The 25,365-nt window shown below is 38.3% G+C and overlaps 1 protein-coding gene and 1 long non-coding RNA gene across 2 annotated transcripts in view; both read right to left on the bottom strand.

The window, feature by feature from the left end:
- Window positions 1-1,368: 1,368 nt before the first annotated feature.
- Window positions 1,369-25,365, bottom strand: part of fign (fidgetin) — a 29,386-nt gene continuing 5,389 nt past the window's right edge. The window contains 2 exon segments of the mRNA XM_032529956.1: window positions 1,369-5,985; window positions 5,988-6,941. Of these exon segments, the coding sequence (XP_032385847.1) occupies window positions 4,715-5,985; window positions 5,988-6,941 (2,225 nt within the window). The 3' untranslated portion in view covers window positions 1,369-4,714.
- On the bottom strand, window positions 12,928-23,497 carry LOC116698162 (uncharacterized). The gene is made up of 3 exons (XR_004334137.1): window positions 23,486-23,497; window positions 17,949-17,953; window positions 12,928-13,101 (listed from the first exon to the last, which is right to left on the bottom strand). It is a non-coding gene; the product is annotated as an uncharacterized LOC116698162 (long non-coding RNA).

The raw sequence follows: 25,365 nt of genomic DNA, 5'->3' as shown, positions 1-25,365 counted from the left end.
TTTGGATCATGAGAGGTGTATGGGTGGGAGGAGTGCAATAAAAAGGAGGCCTTAAAATAGCCTCTGTAAACTGCTGCAAACTCTTTTACTTTCATCAATGGAATAAATGAATTATGATTTAAGTTGTCATGGATCTAATACTATCTTCCACAAGAAATAGCTGGAAACAAAAATAGCACAGGCTCAATCACACTATTGCAAATTTAATCAAGTAAAGGTACAAAATGCATCCAGTTTTCAGAAAAAAACATTTTTATTCAGTATTTCAATAACCTTTATGTACCTTGAAATTAAAATACATTTAAACCGACTGTACTGTAAGTATGGCAATACATACACACATATAAACATGTATGTGGTGCATTTTTCGTATGTATGCTGTATATCATTAGCAAATGTACAATATGTACAGCTATGTGCAAGTTTATTCTCTGTACATGAATACGAAAAGTAAAAACTTTTTTTCCCATCTTAATGTTATCTCCTCATACAATTGCATGAAGAATTAATTGCAAGTGCACATACATACACGTTAACATGCGCACTATTCAACAATTCACAAAGGATAAAAGCAGTTTCTTACTTTTTAGGAAATTAATTGGAATTGTATTGGACACCTTGCACCTACACAGCCCATAGCAATTCAATGGAAACATGGTATTGTAAATAAACTGTACGTCAGAATGAGCAGGTTGACTTCATCTTTGCCCTCAAGATGCCTCATTTTTTCTGCAGCTTGTCTTTGACAGTGTAACAACAGTCTTTGTGAGGTAGACTGCTCTGATTCAAGGGCAAGCTTTTATTTCTTTTCTTCTTTTTTTTTAGTTTTAACTTTTTTTATCCATAAATGCATGACATTCAAAATGACAGGACATAAGTACTACATGTACAATATGTAGCAATGAGGTAGAAATGGTTATAAAGAATACCATATATAAAACTACATAAGGATGGAATCAAAATCTTAAGCAGTTCTCAACACAATGTAATTACAGAGATAGTGACAGTCGTTGGGGAAAAAAAAGTGATTCAAGTGGCTAAGTTGGCATCCCTGTGAGACTCGGTGTGCTTATCATAGGTTCAGCTCATGGGTTGGTTGTGACTGTTGGCCCTTTTATCACATCATTCTCAATAACAAATAACTTTTTTAATGATAACATCTAAAGCATGTGAAATATACACCCTATCTAAATATCTGTCATTTGTTTTCCTTATATCAGGTCTGTCTGTGTGATGTTTTACTCTCTAGCTGTAATGCACATTAAAAACTCACCAATATAACTTATTATCAATGTGCCTTGTGTTACACCGTGCTCTATTGCACAAAAAAATAAGCAAATATGTGACTGACATGATTTCAGTTGTTGACGGAGTGATTACAAGTAGTGCTTAATTTGAGTGGACCATTTCCCCTTTTTAACATACATTTCTCATGAACAATTGCCCTCTTAAACTTGTGAAGTCTGAGCTTGTTAATGGCACTTAGGGCTTCTTATCACCTTCTTGTCAAAAACCTTGCAATGACTATAATTACTTACTAAAATCATGGAGAAACAATTATATTCCAGTGTTTTCTGCTAATAGCTATCTATGTTGCAATTTTTCAAGACAAACAAATTAGTCATGTTTCTAGTTCTATTGGTGAATAAACTCAAACAGGATAAAACTGAAAAACTTTATATGTTTTACAAAACTCACATATCTCTTAAAAATATTTGACATACTGTGATACAGCAACTTAACAATGCCCAGTGAGAGTACTATAAAATCTGCAATTTCAAATATTCACAGCTCACACTGTGGCATTAAAGTCACTGACATTCACAACTTCTTCAAACAAATCCTCATAGTCAAAAGAAAGCCGTTTTACTTTGGCTTCAAGGAAGTTTTCAACCAATAAACACCTCAAAGTGCAGTAACAAATATCAGAAATGTAATTGGCCTTTTAATATTGGTCTAAGTTTCTTGTGTAACCACATACTTTTCATGCTTAAAGCTTCCAGAACAACTTTGTTGGACACTTTCTTGTGTAAACCAAATTGGACTATGGCCCCCCTAGATGTGGTGTGAGGTGTTGTACTAAAAGACATTTAAGTACATTTTGTTTTAATCCTGTTTTTTGCTAGCCAAAATTAATTACCAATTAATATCGGAGTTAACCTAAATTACAGATGCCCCTTGCTAACCAAGCTAGCTAGCTAATGCCGGCTAATAACTTAGCTTCACCCTCTCGTCCAAATATGGTCACTTCTAGCTCCAAAAAACCAAGATAGTGACATCCAAAATGCCAACTTACAGCCTTCAAAATTCCTCTTCTTTTGTACAGCCTATGATTATATGTTGAATGTTTCAAATTTAACAAATGAAATGATCCCATTTCTGAGTTAATTAAATTGTGAGGGGTTGCATTTATGTTTTTACTAATGACTGTACCTTGTGTGCATTCAAAGGAAACTGTCAATCATCTTATGACTGGAGTACATATTTATAAATATATAACACAGGTAATGTGAAACTACAACAAGATATTATTGTTGTTGACAAGCTTGCTAGCTTTCTCTGCTGCTACGTAGTTTCTCTGCTATTGTCTGGATGCTCTGTATACATCCTAATACAGTTTTGGAAGAGTTAATAATACCAAACCAGGTGGCAGCAATTACTATGCACACTGTCTTGTAAAAAAAATAACAGGTAAAACATGTGCAATAGAAAACAAACATGAAGGAACCTACTTTGAAAAAAGTAAAAGGTCCTTTAGCTCCTCTGCAGTATCATACACCTACACATACAGTGGTTTCTACTTCAGTGGCCTTTTTCAATGTGCGAGTGCTTTGCTTTCCATACTGCTCAGAGGAGGTAATACATTCAATAACATGTTAAGTTGCCAATTCAGCTGTCAGTCCTGCTCTTTCATTGCCAAAAACACTCTATGGAAATGTACTGGTTAATAGTGATTAATAGCACTGTAAACACAACAGTTTAAATGTAATGTAATGTAACGCAAAGTAAAAATAACAGTTTTGTGTACAGTGAGACTAGCCTTCTAGACATGTTCTTAAAAAGGAATGCCACTCAATTCATGAATGTTACAGTTATGGCCTAAGACAGACAAACTAATTCTTCTGTAAACTATATATTTCAATAATGTCATTTTTTCAAGTCAAAGAATGTGTACCAAACATCACTGTAAATGCCGTCACATTTAGATTTTCTTTTTGACATCAAATATTCAGGGGCCAAACAAGCAATTGCATCAACATCCGCTGTTAGCTAATACAGACCAATTTGTCCTAAGGCAAAGGCATAGTGAATCCCAAACCTGATATTCAGTGGTATTCCCCTTTAAGTGCATCATGTTTTTCTTGGGAGTTATCAAAATGTAAAGCTAATAGATGTTGCACATAACAAAATACAGTTTGGTGTTCTCACAAAAGGTTTACTCAACAAATAAGCAGAATAGGTATTGACAATTTGCTGCTCTCATGTATTTGTCTATCAGAGATAACTAAAAAACTGAGGTAGAAAGGAACTTAGGCTATACATAATCCTTAGGTTTCATTAATGATAAAACAGCAGCAGGATGGAAAGAAATAGCTTGGGGCAGCTGTCTTCCCCAACCCCAAGATGGTTGTCTGCACCTTTCGAATTTCTCTCAGTTCTGCATCACCAAAAGCTAAAGTAAACAAATTACTCTTTTTGTCTTGTAAATAAACCAGCATTTCTCACATACATTCATTGTAGGAACGTTCTCATTTAGTTTTGAGTGTCTTGAGGTATCATAAAGCTTTATGGTTTGATGATGGGATTTAAAATGCAAACCCAATGTTCTTCTAGTTTGTAGTGCTTTGACACAAGCTTATGAAGAACTGTACATTTCAAAACTTTCCTGAGTTTTCAAATATAGAAAATCAAAAGAATTGTTGAGTTTTATATTTACTACCGAAACAATATTTTACCAGCAGTTACATAGTAATGTATTGTTTAGACTGAAGTCACATTGTAAAACACTTGTTTTGTAATGTCAACTATAATGGTGCGGCTAGTACAGGAACCAAATTAGCATTGGGTTTGTTAGAAAACAAATTGTATTGTTCCCACAAAAAAAGTATGTAAGTGTTTGTTAATAAAGGATTTACACACACATAAAACCTGTGTAAGTTAATGAAGCCCAACTGAAGTGAAGCCAATGTATTTAATTTCGCTCAAATTAACCACAACTGTTCACAGAGAACACAAAACAGACAAAGCTGTAGAACACTAAAGGAAAAAAGAAAGCAAGTTTTTAATCTCATTTTAAAGCTTTTTTTATATTAGCACGTCACCAATGAAGATTGTGAGGCAAAAAGAAAAACAAAACTTAAACAGCACCACCTCAGGCACTTAATAGCAACTAAATCTCAAGATCAGCAGAATAGTGTGTATATATATTTATGTATATATATATATATATGTATGTATATCCAAAAATGGGGGGCATCTTCTTCCAAGTTATTTGAGTTTTAGTGAGCACATGGCGTCAGCCACATAAAGCTTTTAATTAACTTTTACCAATGGTGGATGATGTCATTTTCTGTCTAAAGCCTTCAAGGACAATTCCTTTGCTGTATATATTATGTTCATGCCAATCCTGTTTATTTTTCTTGTTCACTGAATGCCAAACACTGATTTGTATTCAACTACTGAGTGTAAAAAAATTGTGTTTGATTAGCCTCTTTCATTGACTACAACCAAACATTTTATTCCACTCAGTGTACATGTCAAGTTCTTTTTGTGATATGCTGGGCTGGAATTTGCAAAACACATTGTCAAAGTCTTCGTAGGAAACCGGTCTCATCTGAGTGGGGTGGAGGGTTGACAGGTCAGTTCCAGGAATGCCATGGAGAGGACCTACCACCGCCTCTTGACACAGCTGAGCCACGTCCAGTCCAGAAAAGCCCTCTGTCCTCTGAACCAGTAGTGACATTTCTTTGTCACTTAGACAGTAGTTGTGCTGTGAGAGCAGTTGGCTGATTATCTGGTGTCGTGCTGTCCCATCAGGCAAGGGGATGAGCACCCGCTTGGCAAAGTACCTCCGTAGGGACTCTGGGATCTCTTCGGGCTTATTGGTGGAGCAGACCACGAGGACATGGTCCTCAGCAGAGGTCAGAACACTGTCAAGCTGCATGAGAAGCTCAGCCTTGAGGCGATTCACTGGACTCTCCTCACTGAGCTGGGCTGACAGCAGCAGATCCACCTCTCTGATGAACACTACTGCTGGCTGGCGACATCGGGCCACCAGGAAAGAAGCTTGGATGATCTTGTCCCCTTCCCCTAGCCACTTGGTCACCAGAGCTGAGCTGCTGAGTCGCAAGAAGGCAGCCCCCAGTTGGCTGGCCATACTCTGGGCTAGCAGTGTTCTACCAGTTCCCTGAGGTCCAAATAAAAGGAGGCTCCGAGGTAATGTGGCAAGTCCACTAAACATATCTGGCCTTAAAATGGGCCAAAGTACCTCCTCTTTGATGGTTGCTTTGGCCATATCCAGACCCGCGATGTCACTCCAGTCCACTGGAGGGCCCTGCTGAAGGATTTCTGTGGTCACCAACTCCACCAGGTTGGAGTCACTGTTCTTCAGTTGTTCCTCCGCAGCATGGATGGACGAGGTAGCTGTACCAATGTCAGGCCCAGTAAGGGAGTGAGAGAGGTGTTGTCTGTGCTCTTCAGTTCGCTCGCTCATGATTGGAGATCCAAACTTGTTGTAGGGCTCACCAGTTCTGAGATCACCAACAGAGCTTTTGGTTGATCCATAGGATGGAGGAGTCAGTGCTCTGCCAGAGTGTATTATAAATTTTCTGTGTTGATCAGAAGACATTGGCTGTTTAGTTGGCTTAAACGCTAAAGACGATGCCTCAGCATTTCTCTCAAAGCCATTGCCCCTGTCTGAGACACTGTCCGTTATTCTGTACATAGGACTCTGAGAAGAGCGCTGTTGGTTGTAGGTGAAATTGCATAGCTAGAGTCCATATCTCCATGCCCACTCATGTAGAAAGCTTTTCGTTTTAATGAGTTGGATGTGCTGCCATTCAAAGGTGTTGGTGCAATAGGTGTATGGTTATGGGACTGGTAGGTGTAGCCGGGCAGTGTGGATGGAGGGATTGGTGTAGGAGCTGCAATACCGGACGGGAGATAAGCAGAAGGAGGGGGTGCTCCCCCAGGGCTATAACCAGGGCCAACAGCATTCTGAGAAGGATACCCTGTTGGAGGATAATTGTAGTTGGGAAGGTTTGGAGACCCGGCGTTGTAGCTCGGCACTAAGGTAGGGGGAGGAGGTGGGGGTGGAGGTTGTAAAAGCCCAGCACTGTGTAAAGGAGAGGGGTGTGGGGAGGGGAGGGCTGGGGTACTCTGGCTGCTGTAGCTAGAATGCAGGTAGGAGCCGTTGTAGCTGGCAGTATATTCCTGAGAGGGGAGGCCCGAGTGGAGCGTAGTGGCTGTGTGGCTTCCACAGTTACTGCTGGAATAGCTAGGCTCAGACAAGCTGCTGGCCACCTCTGGGGAGCTGCCTATGCTAGCCGACACATCTGTAGGGGGTAGGGCAGCTGTCATTCCAGCTTTGCTCACAGATATAACATCTGGAACACAGTTCATTGGGTAAATCCCCTCCTGCCAGGACTCATTCTCTGACTTTCGTCCATTCATGAGTCCAGTGGTGCTATCAGAGTAGGAACACAGCAGGGCTCTCTCATTTGGGCCCTCTAGGATGCCAGAGTACTTTTCTGCATATTTCTTTAGCAGATTGGAGGCAGTCAGTGCAGAGATGTCATCGTTTGCCCATGCATACTGGTATGTTCGCTGTAAGTGCCCCCGGTAAGCCTCCACTTTGTGTGCTGGCGAGCGGGTAGTGGATGAGATGTCAAAGTGTTGCTCTGCCCATTGTGTGTGCTCTGGGGTCCACTGCATCTTTAGACCTAGATATTCCCCATAAGGAAGAAATATGTCAAAGTAAGCATTAAATCATTGGCAATAATCATTTTAAAAAATATTATAACATGTTCAAATCATATTAATCAAATAGTATAAGTCAAGCACCGTGGAAAAAGTCCATACTGTATGAATTACTTTTAATTGTTTGGGTGGAAAAAGGTGGGAAATTCCAAAAACAAAGCATGAGGCTATTCTGACATAATTAGGAAACAAAGAAGAAAAAGGCGTTATCTTCCAGAAAATATTTAAAGTACAACTTGCACCTAATGTCCAAATGTCTTTCATTTGATAAATAGACACCATTAACAGAACACACATCATGGTCAGTATGAGGATATATGACTCAACACCTGGTTAGCATGGTATAATCCACCCAACACAGAGCAGAATGACACAGACACTGCGGGTCAGTCTATAATCCAACTCTCATCTGAGACAGTTTCAAATCTGTTTGGAGGAGAGCAGCAAAGCAATCTTCCCTGGCAGTGCTCTGTTGCTTTCATCACACAAACCCCTCAGCCCAGCATGAATTACATCCAGATCCAGTCTGCCAACTGCTTCCTGGTCCAGAATGAAGAAAGGAAAAAAAAACATGCTTCACTTGTCTTTTTCTCAGCAGCATCTCTCAGCCTCTCAACATGGCCTTGAGGGTTTGAATGACATAAAAAATCAAGTCAAATCCTAAAATAAAAGTTTTTACACATGCTATAATCTTTTTACTCTGTTTGGGATTATCAGAGACTATAACCCCAAAGAATGTACATTATTGAGGTTATAGCTCAAAACAATTAAGAGCTAACGTGTAGATCCTCACAAATCTTACATACACACTAATCTGACTAAAAGCTACAAGGGGATATGAGAGACGCATTTAACCAAACCCTCCCTGCTACAATGGTCCATGCTTTTGCTAATCAGGCTCTGCAGTGCTATACTTTATACTTCAGTAGGTTAAGTCCATATCACAGGATTTAGGCAACAAACAGCCACTGTCCGGAGACAGATTACAAATGCAGTGTTTGTCTGCGGATTCCCTTCTGATTCCCTTCCAGCTATTTGCCCACCCGCCACATAGACACCAGGAGCTAATTAGCAGGATGATGCTGCAGTAATTGTGTTAATTTACAAGGTTTCAGTCACATGGTTGTCAATCACCCAAGCTAATGATTAGGGAAAAAAAAGACTAAGGAAAGCCCAGGAGGGAAGAGAAACCTACAGAAAATAGAATATGACAATAACCTGTATTATAACAGTGGCAAAGATAACAACAATTACAAAAATTACTAAATGTATTTTATTTAAATCTAAACCCATTTTTACTTGAAATGTGTATGAATTGAATAACATACATGAATGACAACTTTGAGAATAGCAGAAGTCTCCCTAACTACTGCTTTATTTCCATATGCATCTACATCCATTTAAGTATTAGTTATCCACTACAGTCAAATTAAATTAAGGTTTGTAGGTGGTTGCAATGCAAAAATTTGATTTTTACATGTAATTTTCTTCCCCAGCGCAGCCTGTTCCTCTTGTTATTAACACATTAAAATACCTGTTACAAAGTGTGTGTTTTATCCACATTAATGCTGGAAAAATATTCCTATCGAAACATACAAAACAGTATTAGGGCTAGAGCAACTAGCGCTGCATTGTCTACCAAAAACTCTCAGCCATTCCCAGCATTTACTGACAGTGCAGTGTAAGTAGCTGGATCATGTTTTTTGTAAAATCCTTCAGTAGAGTTCATTAACACTCAAGACACATTTTGTCAATGAGAAAATTGCACACAGCCTATTGAGTGAGATTCTTCTATTACTGTTAATCCTCTCTTAACAATGTGCCACTTTCGACAATCAAAGGAGTGCTACACTCAAAGTGTACTTTAGATCTTTAAACAGGTATTTTATAAAATGAAAACCATCCAAGATGATTGTCTACTGCCCACTGCTAAAAACAGGCTAGTAACAAGTAACTCAAACCTGAGATTTAGATTTGTCAAGGCATTTTCTATTTAACAGGCTAAACAAGTTAATTCTATTAACAAAGGAACCTACACATTTTTATTCATGTTAAATAAAAAAATATTATTTTTTTTGTATTACATACTATGTACAAAACATTTTTATGTGTAAAAGGATTCAGTGAATCAACCAGTTTTCTCTTAATAAGATATGATTGAAGCATAGTATTTTAGCAGGAATCAGACTTTAAATAGTTTGGTTTGGATAAAGGTCTGGAGTAGATAGTAAATGCACCCAAACACAAATATGCACATGAACACTAACACATAAATAGACACGAGTGCACCCACATGTACACACGAGCAGTGCATTAGCATAATGATCTGGCACTTTGGCATTACGGTAAAACGGTTGTCCTTTATTCCACCTGCCTGGGAATTGAAATATAACATCCACAGGTTCCTTTGTCTTTCTTTGAAATGGTATAATTACAGAGCGCTCCATTAGCGGAATGTTTTCAGATAGCCTCGGGGCTGCAGCTCAAATTCCACAGATCAGCCACTAACAAATACAACCTTTGTTGGACTATTGTGTTTGTCAATTTTTAGATCTCAACAGTCCCCTATCGTAAATTTAACACAGTGGTAACATATAATTAAATAATTCTTTGGTGTGTCATTTATCAAATTTTTGGATTCATCTGTGTCTATCTTATTGGTAATCATATTTAAAATTATCACCCTGCTGAATTTCAGAAAAAAACATATTTGTCTTAACAGCACAAACATCAATGGAATCATGACTGTGATTAAAAGTGAGAATTTATGTTATTTATCATACACTTTAAAGATGATCTCACGCTCCTTGAAGAAGACCAGGTCAAGGCGAAATGCATCTGACATGGGGTGCCATGGCTTTATGCTACGGTGTTTAATTTCTGGTTGAGTGGTCATCGTCAATGAAACAGAGATGCTGACCTTTTTGGGAACTATTAATCTGGTAGCCTAGGCTGTTTTTAAGCAAACAAGAGTGGGCCTCCATTCTGTCCATCCAATTTCCCAGTGCGTAAATTGGACCGCCGCTTGCACAACTCTCTATTCATTACTGTGCTGCTGAAAGGAAGCACAGAGGTGGCAGAGCGGTTTTCTTTTCCTCTTTCTGTGTGCGTGAGAGAAAAGGGAAAGAGAGAGGGGGGGGGGGGGGGGAGAGAAGAGAGAGAGAAGAGAGAGAGAGCAAAATGCCTTCCAGGAGGATTTCCAAGCATAAAGACCTGGACTTCCATCGTCTTTTTGGTTTGGGGGAGGGGGAGGTGGGAGGGTTGAGGAAGAGGGGGAGGGAAGTGAAAACCGTTGTAATTGAAACGTGGCCTAATCAGACTCATTACCATTTTTACCAATTTGCACCACCAAAGATGCTTATTAGGTAACTGTGTTTAATAAGCCGCTCTTTAGAAAACTAACTGTAATGAGCTCTTTAAAGTCAGACTTGAGCGTGATTATGCACTGGAAGTGTTTTGCAGAGCTGAAGCAGACTAGTACATTTAGTCATGTACAATGTCATAATTAAGCTGCACAAACTCAGCACTTCAAACCATATAATAGTCCCAGTTGAGGCAGTAGACATCCTGAAAAGTATTTATAATTACTGATCATTATAACCCTGGGATTTTCATCGCTGGACGTAAACATAATTATTGGAGCTTTTGCTTTTATTCTACACACACAGACCACTCTACTTGACAAGCGCGCAAATATTGCAGGCAGACAGTAATTAAGTTTATAAATAAAAACAAGCTCATATTCATATTCAAATTGACTGGAGGTATTCTAAGTAGGGGTGGGGCAAAACATTCTTGCACAATGTGAATTGGTATGGCTGCAGAGTCTCATTCATCTCACATATCAAGTTAAGACTATTTAAACTCATTTAGGGCTCCATGTGGCAGCAATTCCAATCTTTAGACGGCAGGGTGCCATTTAACCCCTCATTTAGAAAAGATATGCCTTCAGTCACTGTCTTTTCCAGGGCTACTGGCTATACATTTCACAGTCTGACAACCCCTGGCAGCATATTACTACACATCTTAACGGTATCAAAGTCCACCGATCCCAGTGGATTGTATACTAATCTGACTACAAAAGGTTGAAAATGACTGTGCAAGCATGGACATACAGTATGTTTATTTATGTGACAGGACCCCTCTTTGTAATTAGGATCGTACAGGAAGTAAAGTGAGTTGGACAGTCCATTGTGACAGAGCTGTAATCACTTCAATTTATTAAACACAGGTTGGGCATTTAAAACTGCTATCCTAAATGTCTGAAACACTTATTAAGATGTTGGATATTCTGGTATTATTCAGGTTTTAGGCGCATTCTTTAGACATGTACACAGCGCATTCGGAATATGTGTCTCACTCTGGGTTTTTACTGCAGTTTACGACCAGTTTACAGCCTCTTGCCTGTTTTACGGCTTATGGTCTATGCATTGCTATGGTTTTTATACACAAACCAGCCAGCCAACAGTTTACAAGGCTGTGGTAAGGACGCATGCCCAAAAGAAAAAAAGGAAAACACTCTTTTAAACATGATCGATGACTTGGATATCAACACATTTTTGGATAAGCGCCAATATTGCCACGTCAACCTTTTCATGAAGCTGGTTAAAGGAATGAAAGAAGGAGGCTGTGTTCACATAACATTAATGAGGCAATCTATACACTTTGTCTGATGAAGGGGGCAGTATCTGGAGCCAACACCTGGTCAAAAGTACAGTTTGCAATGTTGAGCTTCATCATCGAATATCTCTTATTGTAGAATGTCCGGTTTAATTCCCTTCTACTGAACATTCTGACTAGTTATCACAACTATCACTACTTCTGATCACCATTACTGAGCCTGCATTCAAGTTATATTCTAGATTTAACTAGTCATTAAAAATCAACCACCACTGATAGCCTCTTTTCATACTTTAGATTCAATTAGAAATGTCACCAACTGCAGTAATTTTCCTTGATATCGATCAAAATCGGAAAATATAATGGGATCACATTTTTTTGCCACATTGCTAAGCCCTTGGGACAAACCAACAATAGGTGTGTTTGGACTAGTGTTGACCGCATCCCAATTTATTAAATGAGAATTGAGAAGGATCCCTCTCTATATAGATGCAACCAAACTGTATGCCAGGAAGACAATCAATGCCACATGGTTTCACCTCAGAATAAAAGTATAAAACATTTTAATACCCGTTTTATCTGCAGCTACAGTAAATTTACTCTTGCAGCAGTACAAATTGGCCCACTTTGGATTTTAAATCACTGTTAAAGTAGTCCGCTGTTAGAGGTAGAATGAAACACATGAGTGAGTACTGTGTGGATGGTTTTGTAATAAAAGTGATGATAAAAAAGATACTGTGGAGTGAGGATGAGAGCAGACGAACACAAACTCCTGAAGTTGATGTTGACATGTTCCTTAATTACCATGAACATGTGCACTGTAGTTAATTTGGAGTTAGTACTACATACACCATCCTGCTGCTGAAATCTTTCTAATAAATCAGGGAATCTCTGTATGTATATTTATGTGTGTGTGTGTGTGTGTGTGTGTGTGTGTGTGCTTGTGTGCGTCTGTCTTTAAAATATCTCATGATGTGTGAATCTACTTCACACTTGGTTTTTATGGGTACCCAATGAACTTACCCAGTTTGGGGATTTGGAGCAGTTTGGACAGCATTGGATATTGGTTATCCATAAACTGTGAATGGCCGCACAATAAAGGTTGAAGAAGTAAAAAAATAAAATAAATTCTTTGCATGAGACGTTGCTCACGGACGCAGCACGCAGTAAGAAGCAAGCAGGCTGTTGACGATGCTCTGTACAGCAGAGGGTGGAGGTTGACTGGCTTTGACTGCTTAACAATTTTTGCTGCTTCCGACGTTACATGACTGTTATATGACTACTGGATATACCAACCATAACGTTGGCTCTTCTGTGTCTACCCTTCACAATAAAACCCAGCTTAAATTCACAAGGAGCATTTTGCTAAGAGGAAACTCAATAAAAAGGCATTTTGCGACACTAGATTTCAAACAAAAGCCAGACACTATATCGTATTAAGTTTCTGTGAGCTGTAAATTCACCACTTCTAAACAGACCGCAGAACATAACTTAATCTTGGAGCTTCCTCCGCAGCGTTCAGGCACTGCCAAACTATCTCGGAGCTGCTGACCGGGCAAAGAGCAGATTTCTTCCGACTGAGCTTTGGTTAGGTTGTTTAAGTGTGCTGCTAACTTATAACACTAATAACATTACTGTTGGCCAAATACCCCGTGAATCAAATGCCTACTTCAACGTTAACCGTCAAGCCCATAAGCCTATTTGGAAATGAACACCTCTGCTGAAGTGTTAAATTTCTTAATGAAAATAATGACAAGACAAGTTCAGCACTGCCGTCATTAAATGATGACTGTATCAACATGTTTTGTTGTCAAAAAGACAATACTAAAATGTATTTAAACAAAAACTCTTTATTATCATTGCCTTCCAACTTTCTCTCTCTTTCTCTTTAAAGCAATGCACACTCCAGAGCCACCTCACTTAGTCTTTGTGAGTCCAATGTGAGGCCGTCTATGTACTCGGTCCGGTTATGGTGGTTTATTAATTCAGATTTCTGCTGAATGGCTCTCATAACGGGCCAGATGGGTGGCGAATAGCACACTGCCCTGAGTCCGTGACGCAATTGTTTGTGATTCCTTCACTCCATTTTAATTGTGTTATAGTGAGTAAAATCTGAATCTGCAACACTCTCTGTCAGGTAAAATGTACAATGTTAACCTCTGAAGTAGACAGGCATATTAAGTGCTTTGGGGTCCATCTTTAAGTTGTTTTGGGGTACAATGGTTCTGGAGAAAGCTATAAGTAGCAAAACCACAGGCCAAGAAATCGACCGTTCCAAACAAGCACATTTTGAACGGGCACTATACTAGTACTCACTAAAGCACCAAATGTGTATTAGTCAGCAGCTGTAATTGGTTCCCAACATAACCACTATTTTAATTTCTGTTTGAGAAATGTGTGTTTAAACAAATGGGCTTGGGGCTAAGCAACATAAACAGAATAACAAAGTAATGAAGACACAAAAGAATACACAAAAGATCCTTTATGTTTTGTTGTTATATTTGATCTTTTGCTTAAACATTATTTTAAAAGGGCGTGCATAAGACTGCCATGACACTGTCAAAACCAAGACGTAACACCTGTCGTAAACATAAAGGAGTCCGTTAATCACTTTGGTACTGTTTTTGCTGTTGTCAAACTTGTCTAATAACTTTTATGACATTAAAGCTGCAGTAGGGAGTTCTGAGAAAACGTGGACTTAGCCTAAAAATTTGAACGAGCACACCTTACAGGTCCCTCCCCTTGCTCTCTGCTGCGCTACAGCCCCCCCTCCACAGCTCCTCCCCCACAGCGGGGCCTGCCGTGAACGCGCAGGCTAGTAAGCAGGGCCACCGATGCTTTCCACATCCTCATGGACAATACAGGGGATTTACTCTGAGTAGGGTATAGCTTATATAAAAAATTGCTTATTTAAAATATTTCTATTAAAGTTTTGTAAATTTTTTCAATGAAAGGGTTTAAAATGATTTTTTATGTAATCGCTCATTTGTGACAACAAAAAGTAGCACTTTACACAATACATTACGGAATTACCTTTGGATCTAAACTTTCAGTAGGAGTGATGAATCAGTGAGAAAGCTCAATAAGCCAAGGAATAACATCTTAGAAATATGTCTTTGGTTTATTTTGCATATGGGTAAAATAAATCAGCTTTTTCAGAAAAGTACTCCTGCACAAGGAAATACTGAACATTTTGATTTGGACTGAAGACGATTCCTTCACGTGCCTCTGTGTCTGGGGCCATGTCTGACCTGTTGAAGGAGCACAAAGAATTTGTGTCAGACATTTGATTGCAAATTACATCCTGAGGGGGAAGAAAAACGTGTTTAAAAATAATCAAAAGTAGAATTCTGCATTGCCAAACTTCGACAGGGACAGCGCACAATTAAAGTTGTTTAACCATAGCTACATTTGTTGTGATTGACAAAAAAACACTTTTGGCTTACTAATTGTAGGTATCGAAACAATATTGCTTATACGGAGGGTGAAGGAGTTAGCAAGTAAAGTTAATCTTCACCTGCTACAACATTCCTGCTGTGCCACAAGCTAACAAGCTAACTGTTAGACTTAGCAACAAGCTACAGAGTAAACTGAGATTTGCGCTATCACCAGTGTACTGAAAGTGTACTGTAACCATCGATATCTTAGTTGTGTAGTTCTTAAAAAATGAAATAAATCAAGCAGGGATACTTACATGTCAAGCAGAAATGTGGCTAACGCTAGCTCTGAATCCGTGTTGAATCCTTCTAGGAGGCATAGCTTCCTCCACCTCTGAAAAGCCGCTTCGATGTTGACCCTCGCTTTATTTCGGGCTCGGTTTAATTCTTAAGCTCGCTTTTTGTCATCGGTCTTCTTCTGTTTGCCCGTCTTTGTTTTCTGAGCAGGTGTCACTCGAGAAATTGGCAGTTTTCCTGAAAAGTTATTCTCCGCGATTAGCACAACTGCAGCACACTGGCAATCTTGAGCTTGAACACGGCACGCGCTGTGCGGGGGAGGGGTATGAGCGGCGCGTACACGAGAGTGATTGACACTGCTAAGACAGTCCTCCTTGCTCTGATTGGCTGTTTCTGACCGGGAGCGGTGTATTTCTGCTAGTGGCAGTAAGAGGACAGAGAGGAGCCACAGGAGCTTGATTTTTTTCACAGATTATCTGTCTCATATTCTACTGTCAGGACATAGTGACAGTTTTAACAAATATGTAAAAAATACATTTTTACAAAAGTTACCTACTGAAGCTTTAATGGCAAGTCCAAATGGTTCCACTTTACTTCAGGTCAGAGGAATTATTAATACGTTTTTTGTTACATATACTGTATATTCTCAAGTACCATGGGTTTTGGGGCTGAGCTAATTATAAACTCTATTGGCTTAAGGGGAACATGTATTTCTCTTTTTTTTCTTTGTGTTACCATGAATTTTGAAGTTGATGATTCCTCTCTCTCAATGATACTAATTAAATCATTCGACTCTCGAGTAAACCGACTCGAGGCTACATCTTCTATCACTACCCTAAGTATAACTAAATTCACACACATGCTAAACTAACAGCTCTCCACTCACAAGTGGAATAATTATAAAAGTAAGACAATTATAGAAGATAGGCTTCATTCTGTACTGTGGTGCATAATACTGATATACTCAAATGGCTTGTTAGTTAAAAGAACACAGTCGTTGAATTCAAGCACATGGTGAAACTGTATGTACAGTAGAGGCAGTGGTTTTCGCGAGCCTCCATGAAATTGGCTACTCTGCCTCTCAAGGGATCACTTACACACTTCAAAAGAGAAGAGAGGCAGATTATGACCTTGCTACATGAGGCTCATTGACCAAAAGCTACTCACTAACATCTTCATTCCCCCAAGTCCTGTTACCCCAAGGAAGACTCAAATCAAAGAGGCACAGGCCAGTGGGATGAAAAAAAATAAAAAAACAGGAAAAGAATTTGGAGGATTATTGGGATTTCTTATCACATTTAGCACATCTTGATTTATACTGTGAGGCAGCAGTTTAATGGCACAAAGAGACAGTCATCTGAGCTACAAACCAACAGGCCAAGCCCCATTGGAAATTAACAGATTACCTTGTTCACTGGTCCGATTCACAACTGTGATTACACTTCCAACCATTAGACTTTACAGCCATGTTAACCAGGTTAAAATAGGAAGGAAATTGCATTGTACAATAAATCTCATTCTTCACAGTGTGATCTTAAAGTGAAAGTGTATGTTTTGTAGATAGCTACACATCCAGTGGTATTACTTCAACATTTCACAGAGAAACTGCTGCTGTTTAGTCGGAAGCTAACAAAGAACTGCCGGTTGATATACAACGTTTAAGCATTATTATAAAATACAAATAGACGGCACACTGAATGTGCTTAGATTGTAAACAATAATACAATTAACAATATGTGCAATAAAAATACTATTCTTTGACAGAACCATCACACAGAACCAAACAGTACCAACTGAAAAAAACTACTGGAAGGGTTGAATTTGTTTGAATTAGCCTAAAATCATTCCACACAGTTATACAGAAATTAATGCAAAGCACTTGTGGAGTTACAAAACGAAATCTGTTTTTGCATTCACAAAGAAAGCCAGGGCCATCTGTTGTTCTATTCATTATTTCCTACAAATTAAAGTGATTCAAAGTTTGAATTGAACTATAATTGAATACCAAAGTGAACAGAAAAAGGATGTTTGCCTGTAACCACTGCCAGGTTTTTGTCGAAGCATTCTGAAGCATTCTGCAGTATCGACTCCAAGTTTCAAAGAAGGTCACTTCTCCAACACAGGCCAGACAAAAGGTGAAATGAGACAACTGAAGCAATCTTAGGTCCATATGAAATAGAAATCTTTCAGCTATACTGTAATAAAGTTACTGAAGTGCAGTAGTGAAACCATAAAGGGGAACTTTTACAAGGAAAGAGCTGTCTAGGAGATTGGTTCGCCCACTGGCAAACAATGGCTTGTGAAAGCTAAGGTGGCACGGTCAGTACAGCACCATGAAGCTGAATTACAGCCTTTGCTTTTAAACGTAAGTTTGGTTTTACAAGGAATGTAATATTACTTTGTTTCATGTATGTGACAAAAATATTGCAATCATAAAGTGTGACAAAAAAAGTCTCTGAATCCTGATATGTTCTTAACATTTCCTTGAAGTTGTTTTAAAAAAATAACATGAGCAGCCCTGTCTCCTAAAAATTACATTCCCATACAACTAAACTGCATTCTCAATAACATTTGGAGGGAAACATAGTTTTTCCCAGATTTCGTTTTTGACCAATCACAAATATGCTTCTTTTAAATTCTGGATAGGAGGTCGGGTAACTACCGGCTGACTATCACCCTGACTATAAGACTCCTGTCTGTGTCCATCTGAAACCAAAAGTCAATGTTGACTTATTTTAACTTACATCCGTAACAAACGCAAAATTATTATTTTAACACAAACCATGGTCTTTCAAAATATATCCAAGTAGTTTTGTTTCAATTCACAGAAATTATTATGTGTTTTAAAAACCGTGACCGTGTAAGGAAAAGGCAAAAAATGAATTTGCCTCAAAACATGATTGAGAATGCATTTTAGTTGTATGAGAACGTAATTTTTTTAGGAAATAGGTTTGAAATGAGAAGAACACATTCATAATATATTATGTAACTGCTTCTTTGCATCTGTGATGCTCCTGTTTTCTAACGTTTCATTTTAGATGTTATGTGCAGCCTTTTATACCCAATACCCAACCAATATACAGTGGGTGTCTTTAATTTTGAAAAAAATCTGTTCACACCACATGTGTTTGTAATGGGGCAGAAGGCGTTTATAATGAGAAAAAAGTATGCTCCAGTATTCAGCAATAATTTAAGAATGTAATATATAAAAACACACAACTAGAATTAAGTCAAAGCTTATTTGGTATAATGTGGAGAGAGAAAATCCCTTATTGACTAATAAAAAGATATACTGAGAGAAGCTGCAGTGTTTACTTTCAATGTGTACAGTATAATCTTATCATTGGGATACTTGTGAAAGTAATTGTTACAAGTTTTGCTAGAAGTTGATGCAAAGAATGTTATCACATAGAGTTCCCATGAAATACACTTTGAGATAAGATCTTTCTTCTGTGGTTAAATATGAAAAAGGTAAAAAAGATTGCTGGAATGGTGGGAAATGTATTTTAAAAGTAAAACTAAGACCAAACATCCTTTTCCAACCTAACATCTAAACTCATGTTACTTTTGCCAAACTTCCGGGTGTTATATTATGAAATAGGGTGGCTCTATGCTCTTGTTTCATTATTTATTATTTCATAAATTTGTATATCCAATTTACAGGATGTTGAGGGTGTGGCAATATTATAACAGTTAAATGTAAATGCATTTTTGCATGTATTATTCATGTGGTAATAGCAGAATAAGACTTGAATAAATTCATGGGACCTTTAAAGGTTTTTAAAAAATCATTTTAGCATTCAAAAAGCATTTTAGTGAAACATGTTTTAATAAAACTGCAGTCTATGTTTTCTTTTCTTTTTTAGCCAAAATCAAACATGAACCATCTGTTTAATTTATTTTTCTAAAAAAGAAACAAGCAAAAGCTGGAGTTGTTTGTGGCCACTACTGGTCAAAACTAAATATTCTACACTGGAACTTAAACATAACAAAAATATGAAGTATTACATCTGCCAAGAAGGTTATGATTCCAGTTCGGTTTGTTTGTTTTTTGATCCGTCAGCAGGATTACGGAAAAACTACAAGCCAGATTTTTATGAAACTTGGTAGAAGGGCGGCACATGGCCAAGGAAGAACCTTTACATATGGAGCAGACTTGAATTTAAGGGTGGATACACAAATTATATTTCACTTTTGTTAACATTTCAAGATAGGGGTTTTGTGCTACATTCATGTGGTGTCGGATGAGTTTACATTTGGGAAAATTCACACTGCATTAACATTGTGAGGTAGTGGATGCCTTGGCGGAGTTCTGCACTCTCCGAATGCCATTCTAGTTTACAAATATTACTCTTTTGCATAACTATATCTTAAACTATTACACAACATATCAGTATTCATGTTTTATCAGGGCAACACTGGGTTTGTTTCAGTAGTGAAATTTGTATAAATGGCAGAGGCATTGTGAGGCAAGTGGATGAGATAGTGAAAGTATTCAAAGACTTTGGGAATTTGACAGAAATGAGACAAAAAAGCAAGAAGGGCTTTTCAATGGAAATTATTCCTTAACAGATTATGAAATAAAGGAAAGAAAAAGGTTAACATGAGGCTCAAAGAAATTGGGAAAATCAAATGAGTTAATTAATAGAAATTGAGAGGTATACTTCAAATATTTCTACCTTCTCTTTATTTAACTGATACATTTCTGGTGTTGTAAATCCATTCCTCAGGTAAGTTGGAAATAAGTGAAATTCACAACACAAAACAGAAATTAGAATAAACAGACACAACACGTGTTTCCCACATTTCATTAAGTCGACCTCAATACGCAGTTTAAAGAAATGATTGTTCTACATTGTGCTGCATTTGCATGCACAGAGTTCAACCAATTAAAAGCAAATTAATTAGACACAATTCTATTAAGAAACAAATCCCACTCATCAATATATACAACCTAGGGTCACCCATTACTCACATGTGATTTGGCTCTTTGCACCACATGGACTAGAGAATAGCACAATAGCAGTATTGGAGCTCACAATAAATGGTTTGGCACGGATATATTTGATGGAGCATGAACTCATCAGCGCTGATAGATTTTACTTCCCTGGATAGAAAGCGGGGCCAGGAGGTGTCGCTTGGACATGAAGCTTTCTCTCAAATGATCACTATAAGGAAAAAGGGCAGGTGTTCACTATCACAACTCACGAATGCTCATATGTTACTATGCACAATACTGCAGTCATACTGTACTCTACAGTTATTGGCAAATACTGATCAAATGTTTAATGCTATAGCATCTAAATTTTAGAATCACTGTTCATCTCTTTCTCTGTTATGGTAACCATGATGAAAAAAATATCTGCAATTTTGCATTCAAGCTATGTTGCCAGCATTATAAAGTTATTGTTACCATAAATCCTTTACCACTGTGCCACGACAAAAAATAAAACTATCAAATAAATTAAAAGAACTCCAAATGTCAAACTTGACTGCATGAGTTTGAATTCAAATCTTCTAGTTGCTGCATTAAAGTGCTTAAAAAAAGTGCAAAATTTACAAAGGAAAAGGTCTTTTAAATTTACCTTTTTTCGATTGGTGATCTTTCACTGTACCCTATAGAGTAATTGACTCCTTGTCTGTCTTTCCAGGTAATACTAGTGTGAATGAAATAATAAGCAATGTTGGTGTGTGTTCATGTTATATGTATTATTGTTTTATTAAGCCATGTTTCATTGTCAGTTCTTTCTGCAAACCTTTTTGCAAAACCTAAATTTGATGTAAGGCCATTTCACAGAGTGAAACCACTACCAGCTACTACAACAACTGCAACATCTAATTCACATGTTATAATATCTAAAACACTTATTGCATTATGTTAAAGGAGAATTCCGGTCGATTCCAAAACGTAGCTATGCTCTTTTTAAATTTGGAAGGCTGTCAGTAGAGAGAAATATGAAAACAATCGTTGCAGTCTACAACGTGCTATCCTCCTGCTAGTGTCAGCACCCACATGGCTTAAACGGGGCAAGTTTTAAACATGTTTTTAGCCTCTTAACATGTTTAAATGCCATTAAAAGTGAATACTCGTGTGAAGTGATTCCTTCCGAGTGAACACAGTAAATCTGACTGTTGTAGATGTGAAATAAATGCATGAAAGTTGTGCTAATTCAGCTGTGTATCGTCCCGGTGTTGAGACCACAGTTAGAGTGCTTTGGGGCCGTCTACAAACTACAACACAGAAAACAGATAAAACAAAAATATGTAGGCTATCAATTTAATGATGAAATAAGGTAGTGTCTCCAAACTTACCTCAATTATAACTTGTCTCTTGCTAGTTGTACTACAGCACTTAGTTTAAAAAAAAAAAGCACATGGTTATTTTTGAAAATATGTTTGTATCTCTGCACTCCTTGTAGTATCAACACCGAAACTAAACAGAGCTGAACTTTTATTTATATTTCTTTCACATCTACTGCCGTCAGATTCACTCTGTTCACTCGGAAGGAATCACTGCACATGGGTAGGCACTTCCAATGACATTTTGAACATTGTAAGAGGCTAAAAACACATTTAAAACTTGCCCTGTTTAAGGCTGTTGGGTGCTAATGCTAGCAAGAGAATAACACGGTGTAGGCAGCACCGCTTGTTTTCATTTTTCTCTCTCCACTGACAGCACTCCAAATTTACAAACAGAGCTACATATTGGAATCGACCAGAGTTTTTTTTTAAAGGCAAGCTGAGCTAAAAAAGCCTTCTAACTGCTTTTTGTGACAAAAATAGTAATAGTTGAAGTGCTCCATACAATAGTAGGAAGTCTTTAAAACAAACTCGCTTGATTCTTCACACTGGTTTAATGTCTATCTTCCATGTGCCAGCTATCGATCCATTACAAAAAATGCTTAAAAGAGGAAAGAAGGCAAATGGCCTGATGTCTTAAATATGCATTAAAAAAACAACTACTTCACAGTTTGTTATGTTTTTTCCTCTCTTACGGGTTATGTGCATACTGATAAATAAATATGCCTCTGGCTAGTGTGAGATCCCTTGATGAACAGCCGATAGTGAAGAGTCTGAGTATACTGGTTCACTTTGTACGTACAAGGCAATTCGTACAGACTTGCTAATTTGCGTATGCATGAAATAACAATATCCTACTGGGAACATTCTGAGTTTCAAACATTTGGGGTCAAGTACACAAACAGATTCCACATGTGCAGCCGATGGCCACTGAGGTCTGGAATCTACCTCCCTCCTGGCTGGGTGACGTTGCATGTTCTATTTCCAGACCGAGGGTTGAAGTGAGGCTGCAGGGAGTGTAACACTGACCCACATGACCTGTGACCTAAAAAAGCTGCCTGAAGCTCTGCAAACTAAAACTCCTCACTTATTTGCTACAACCTATCAAAGGCAAACAAAACCTTTACACAATGATTTGCATCCTTTTTATTCATATCTTTGACTTGTTGTCAATGTATTCCATGCTGTTGTGGGGCCTGATACTCTCTTTCTGAAGTCTCAAGTGGGAAGAGAGGAAAGAAGACAAAAAGGCAAAACTGCTTTACTTTCAGGCCCAGTGTCTACAGGCCACATGTCTCCAGTCATCTGTCACTAGTTTACATACATACTATGACACTTCCTCTCTCTGTGGGAACCCGTTGTCACCACTTGGCCGCCAGCAGAGGCTGACTGGGTGCTAGATGGGTCTCCCCCAGGTACCTCTAGGGAGCCACATTAGGCCTAACTGACAGACTGACAGGAACACGCAGACACACATAGGCAGGCGCGCACACACATACAGTCGGTCCCTCGCCCAAGCACTCACTCCTTCTACAGTACGTCAGCTCACATGCTCCCCAGGCATGGCACACTTTGCATAAAGCAGTGACTTTGCTCTACATCAATTTTTTCAGACACAAAATTATTTTTCACCCCTCTAGCCTCTCCATGCTACATGGAAGTTTAGAAATGAATAATGGAAACAACAGAGCTGAAGACTCATGGGATCCATTTAAAGATGTGGGAGAGGCGATGCAGTCAGGGTTTGGACTGCAGAAACATCACGCTCCAAGTAAATGAATCTACTATTGTTCTGTACAGTATAGAAATGCTGATATAAACCGTGTGCAGGCCTATTAATGCCAACAATGACATAATGTTAATACATTTTGCTTTAAATCAGGGTCAAAATATACTTTTAGTTTTTATATCACCCAAGGAAAGAAATGATCTGTGGCCAAACTGAACTTGCTGCAACAACCAGCTAAAATCGTATTATTTATAGATACTAGATTGCACACTGGAATCCTATTTTTGTAAACACAACACACAGGCTTTGCTTAGTGCACATCATTGACAGTGCAACTGGACAAATGGCTTGATTTTCTTTGCTAAAGTGGGAGTTTGTACTACGTTCAGTTTTTCTCAGCAAAACCTTGGTTTGGTATTTCCATCTTGCCTCCCCAGATACTTTGAGTTGAAGCGAGCGAGCGTGTGGCAGTCCACTGTAACATCTATTTTAGACCATGCAAAGTCAACACTACTCCCTGAGGTGATTTCCTGATAATGAACAAAAAAGAAGTGTCAGCCCTCATAAAGCTCAGTGATGATGCTCAACTCTTGAGCACTCATTTGATTTGCACTCTTATTTTTCTGATTTAAATTAATCTAATTCCATGTGGACTCTAAGAGGGACTGGCAAATAGGCCATAAGCCATGCAGGCAAGTAGACTTCTAGTGATTCACTTACACCCTGCATGTCAGACTTGTGAGAAGTTGTTGGGAGAAAAACAAGTAACTTGAAATTGCCCATTTGCAATAATCTACCAGTAACATTTTCTTATTGTTTCATATTTATTTCTGAGCAGCTAATCAGTCACAGGTTTACCTCGATCCCCAACAGGTACCACAAATTTTGTGTTTTTTGCAGTTAACTAAAACAACACTTTACACCCTAATAAGATGGGCACTATAACGACAATACATAATATCACTGGCTGTCCCCAAATATCCAGTCACGCTGCTTTACTTCTGTGCATGCTGCTGTGGGCACGTCACAGTGTCACTGTGAACACCCGCTGCCTTGCTGCAGCCTGACACCTTGAACCTCTACGGCAGCATAAACTCATCCCTCTATCCCGTTTTCCATTCTCCTCTGTTCACCCTCCGCCTCTCCACGCCACCAGGCAGACCTCAACCCATCTTCTCCCGTCCTAGGCACTCTCTGCCAGCACCTGGCACAATGCCAACCTGTCAGCACTCAAACTTTGCAAAAAAAAAACACTGATAGTTCACATCTCGTCTGATCATCGTTTAGGCTAATTGTCTCAAATATCAATTTGAGATCATTAGCATGAGATATGATAAATGGGACAATGAAATACTGTCAAAAGATTAACGTTTATATTCAAAGCAAATCCTAGCAGGCTCTTGAATATAAACATCAAATTTTATTCAGAGCATGTGTTTCAATACATGAATTTTAACACTATTGTATTGTCATACAATGACAAATAAAATGGTTGACATTTCATATTTCATATTTCATATGTATATGTATTTTTGATCAATACATATGTGTTTTATATTTTATTAAATTAACAGCAACCGTCATGTTTGTTGAATCAAAGCAGGGGGATCACAGCCTGTCGGTGTCGCTGTCATGATTAAGTGGTTATATTGATCAAGAAAAGGTCAACATTAAGAACTTTGAGAGGTTAAATAAAATACAAAAAACATCTGATTTACAGTAATGTAGCTGACAAATGTGGTGTGGTGAAAAAGTATTTAAAAGGTGCTCTTGTTGCATGGGTGTTCATTCTAGATAGAATGGCGGCCTCGATTGCCAGATTAGTCAAACACTGTTTTGTAAGGGCACAAGAGGAATTTTAATACAGCAAAATATTGAGTTTTCTCTTTTCCTCTTGTGAAAGGCTTGCTGCTCTCACAATACGAAACTCCCCAACAGCATGCAATGAAAAAAAACACCTTGGAAGAAGGACAGGAAAAAACACCTCTGTTCACCAAGGTTATTCAATGATAAGCAACAGTACTCAGGCACATAATGACAGCCTAAAGTGCCATTTTCAAAAGT

This window comes from Etheostoma spectabile, chromosome 11, assembly GCF_008692095.1.
Source record: "Etheostoma spectabile isolate EspeVRDwgs_2016 chromosome 11, UIUC_Espe_1.0, whole genome shotgun sequence".
Classification (NCBI taxonomy): domain Eukaryota; kingdom Metazoa; phylum Chordata; class Actinopteri; order Perciformes; family Percidae; genus Etheostoma; species Etheostoma spectabile.
Note: the sequence above shows the minus strand (reverse complement) of the source record. Positions and strands in the feature narration are given on the sequence as shown.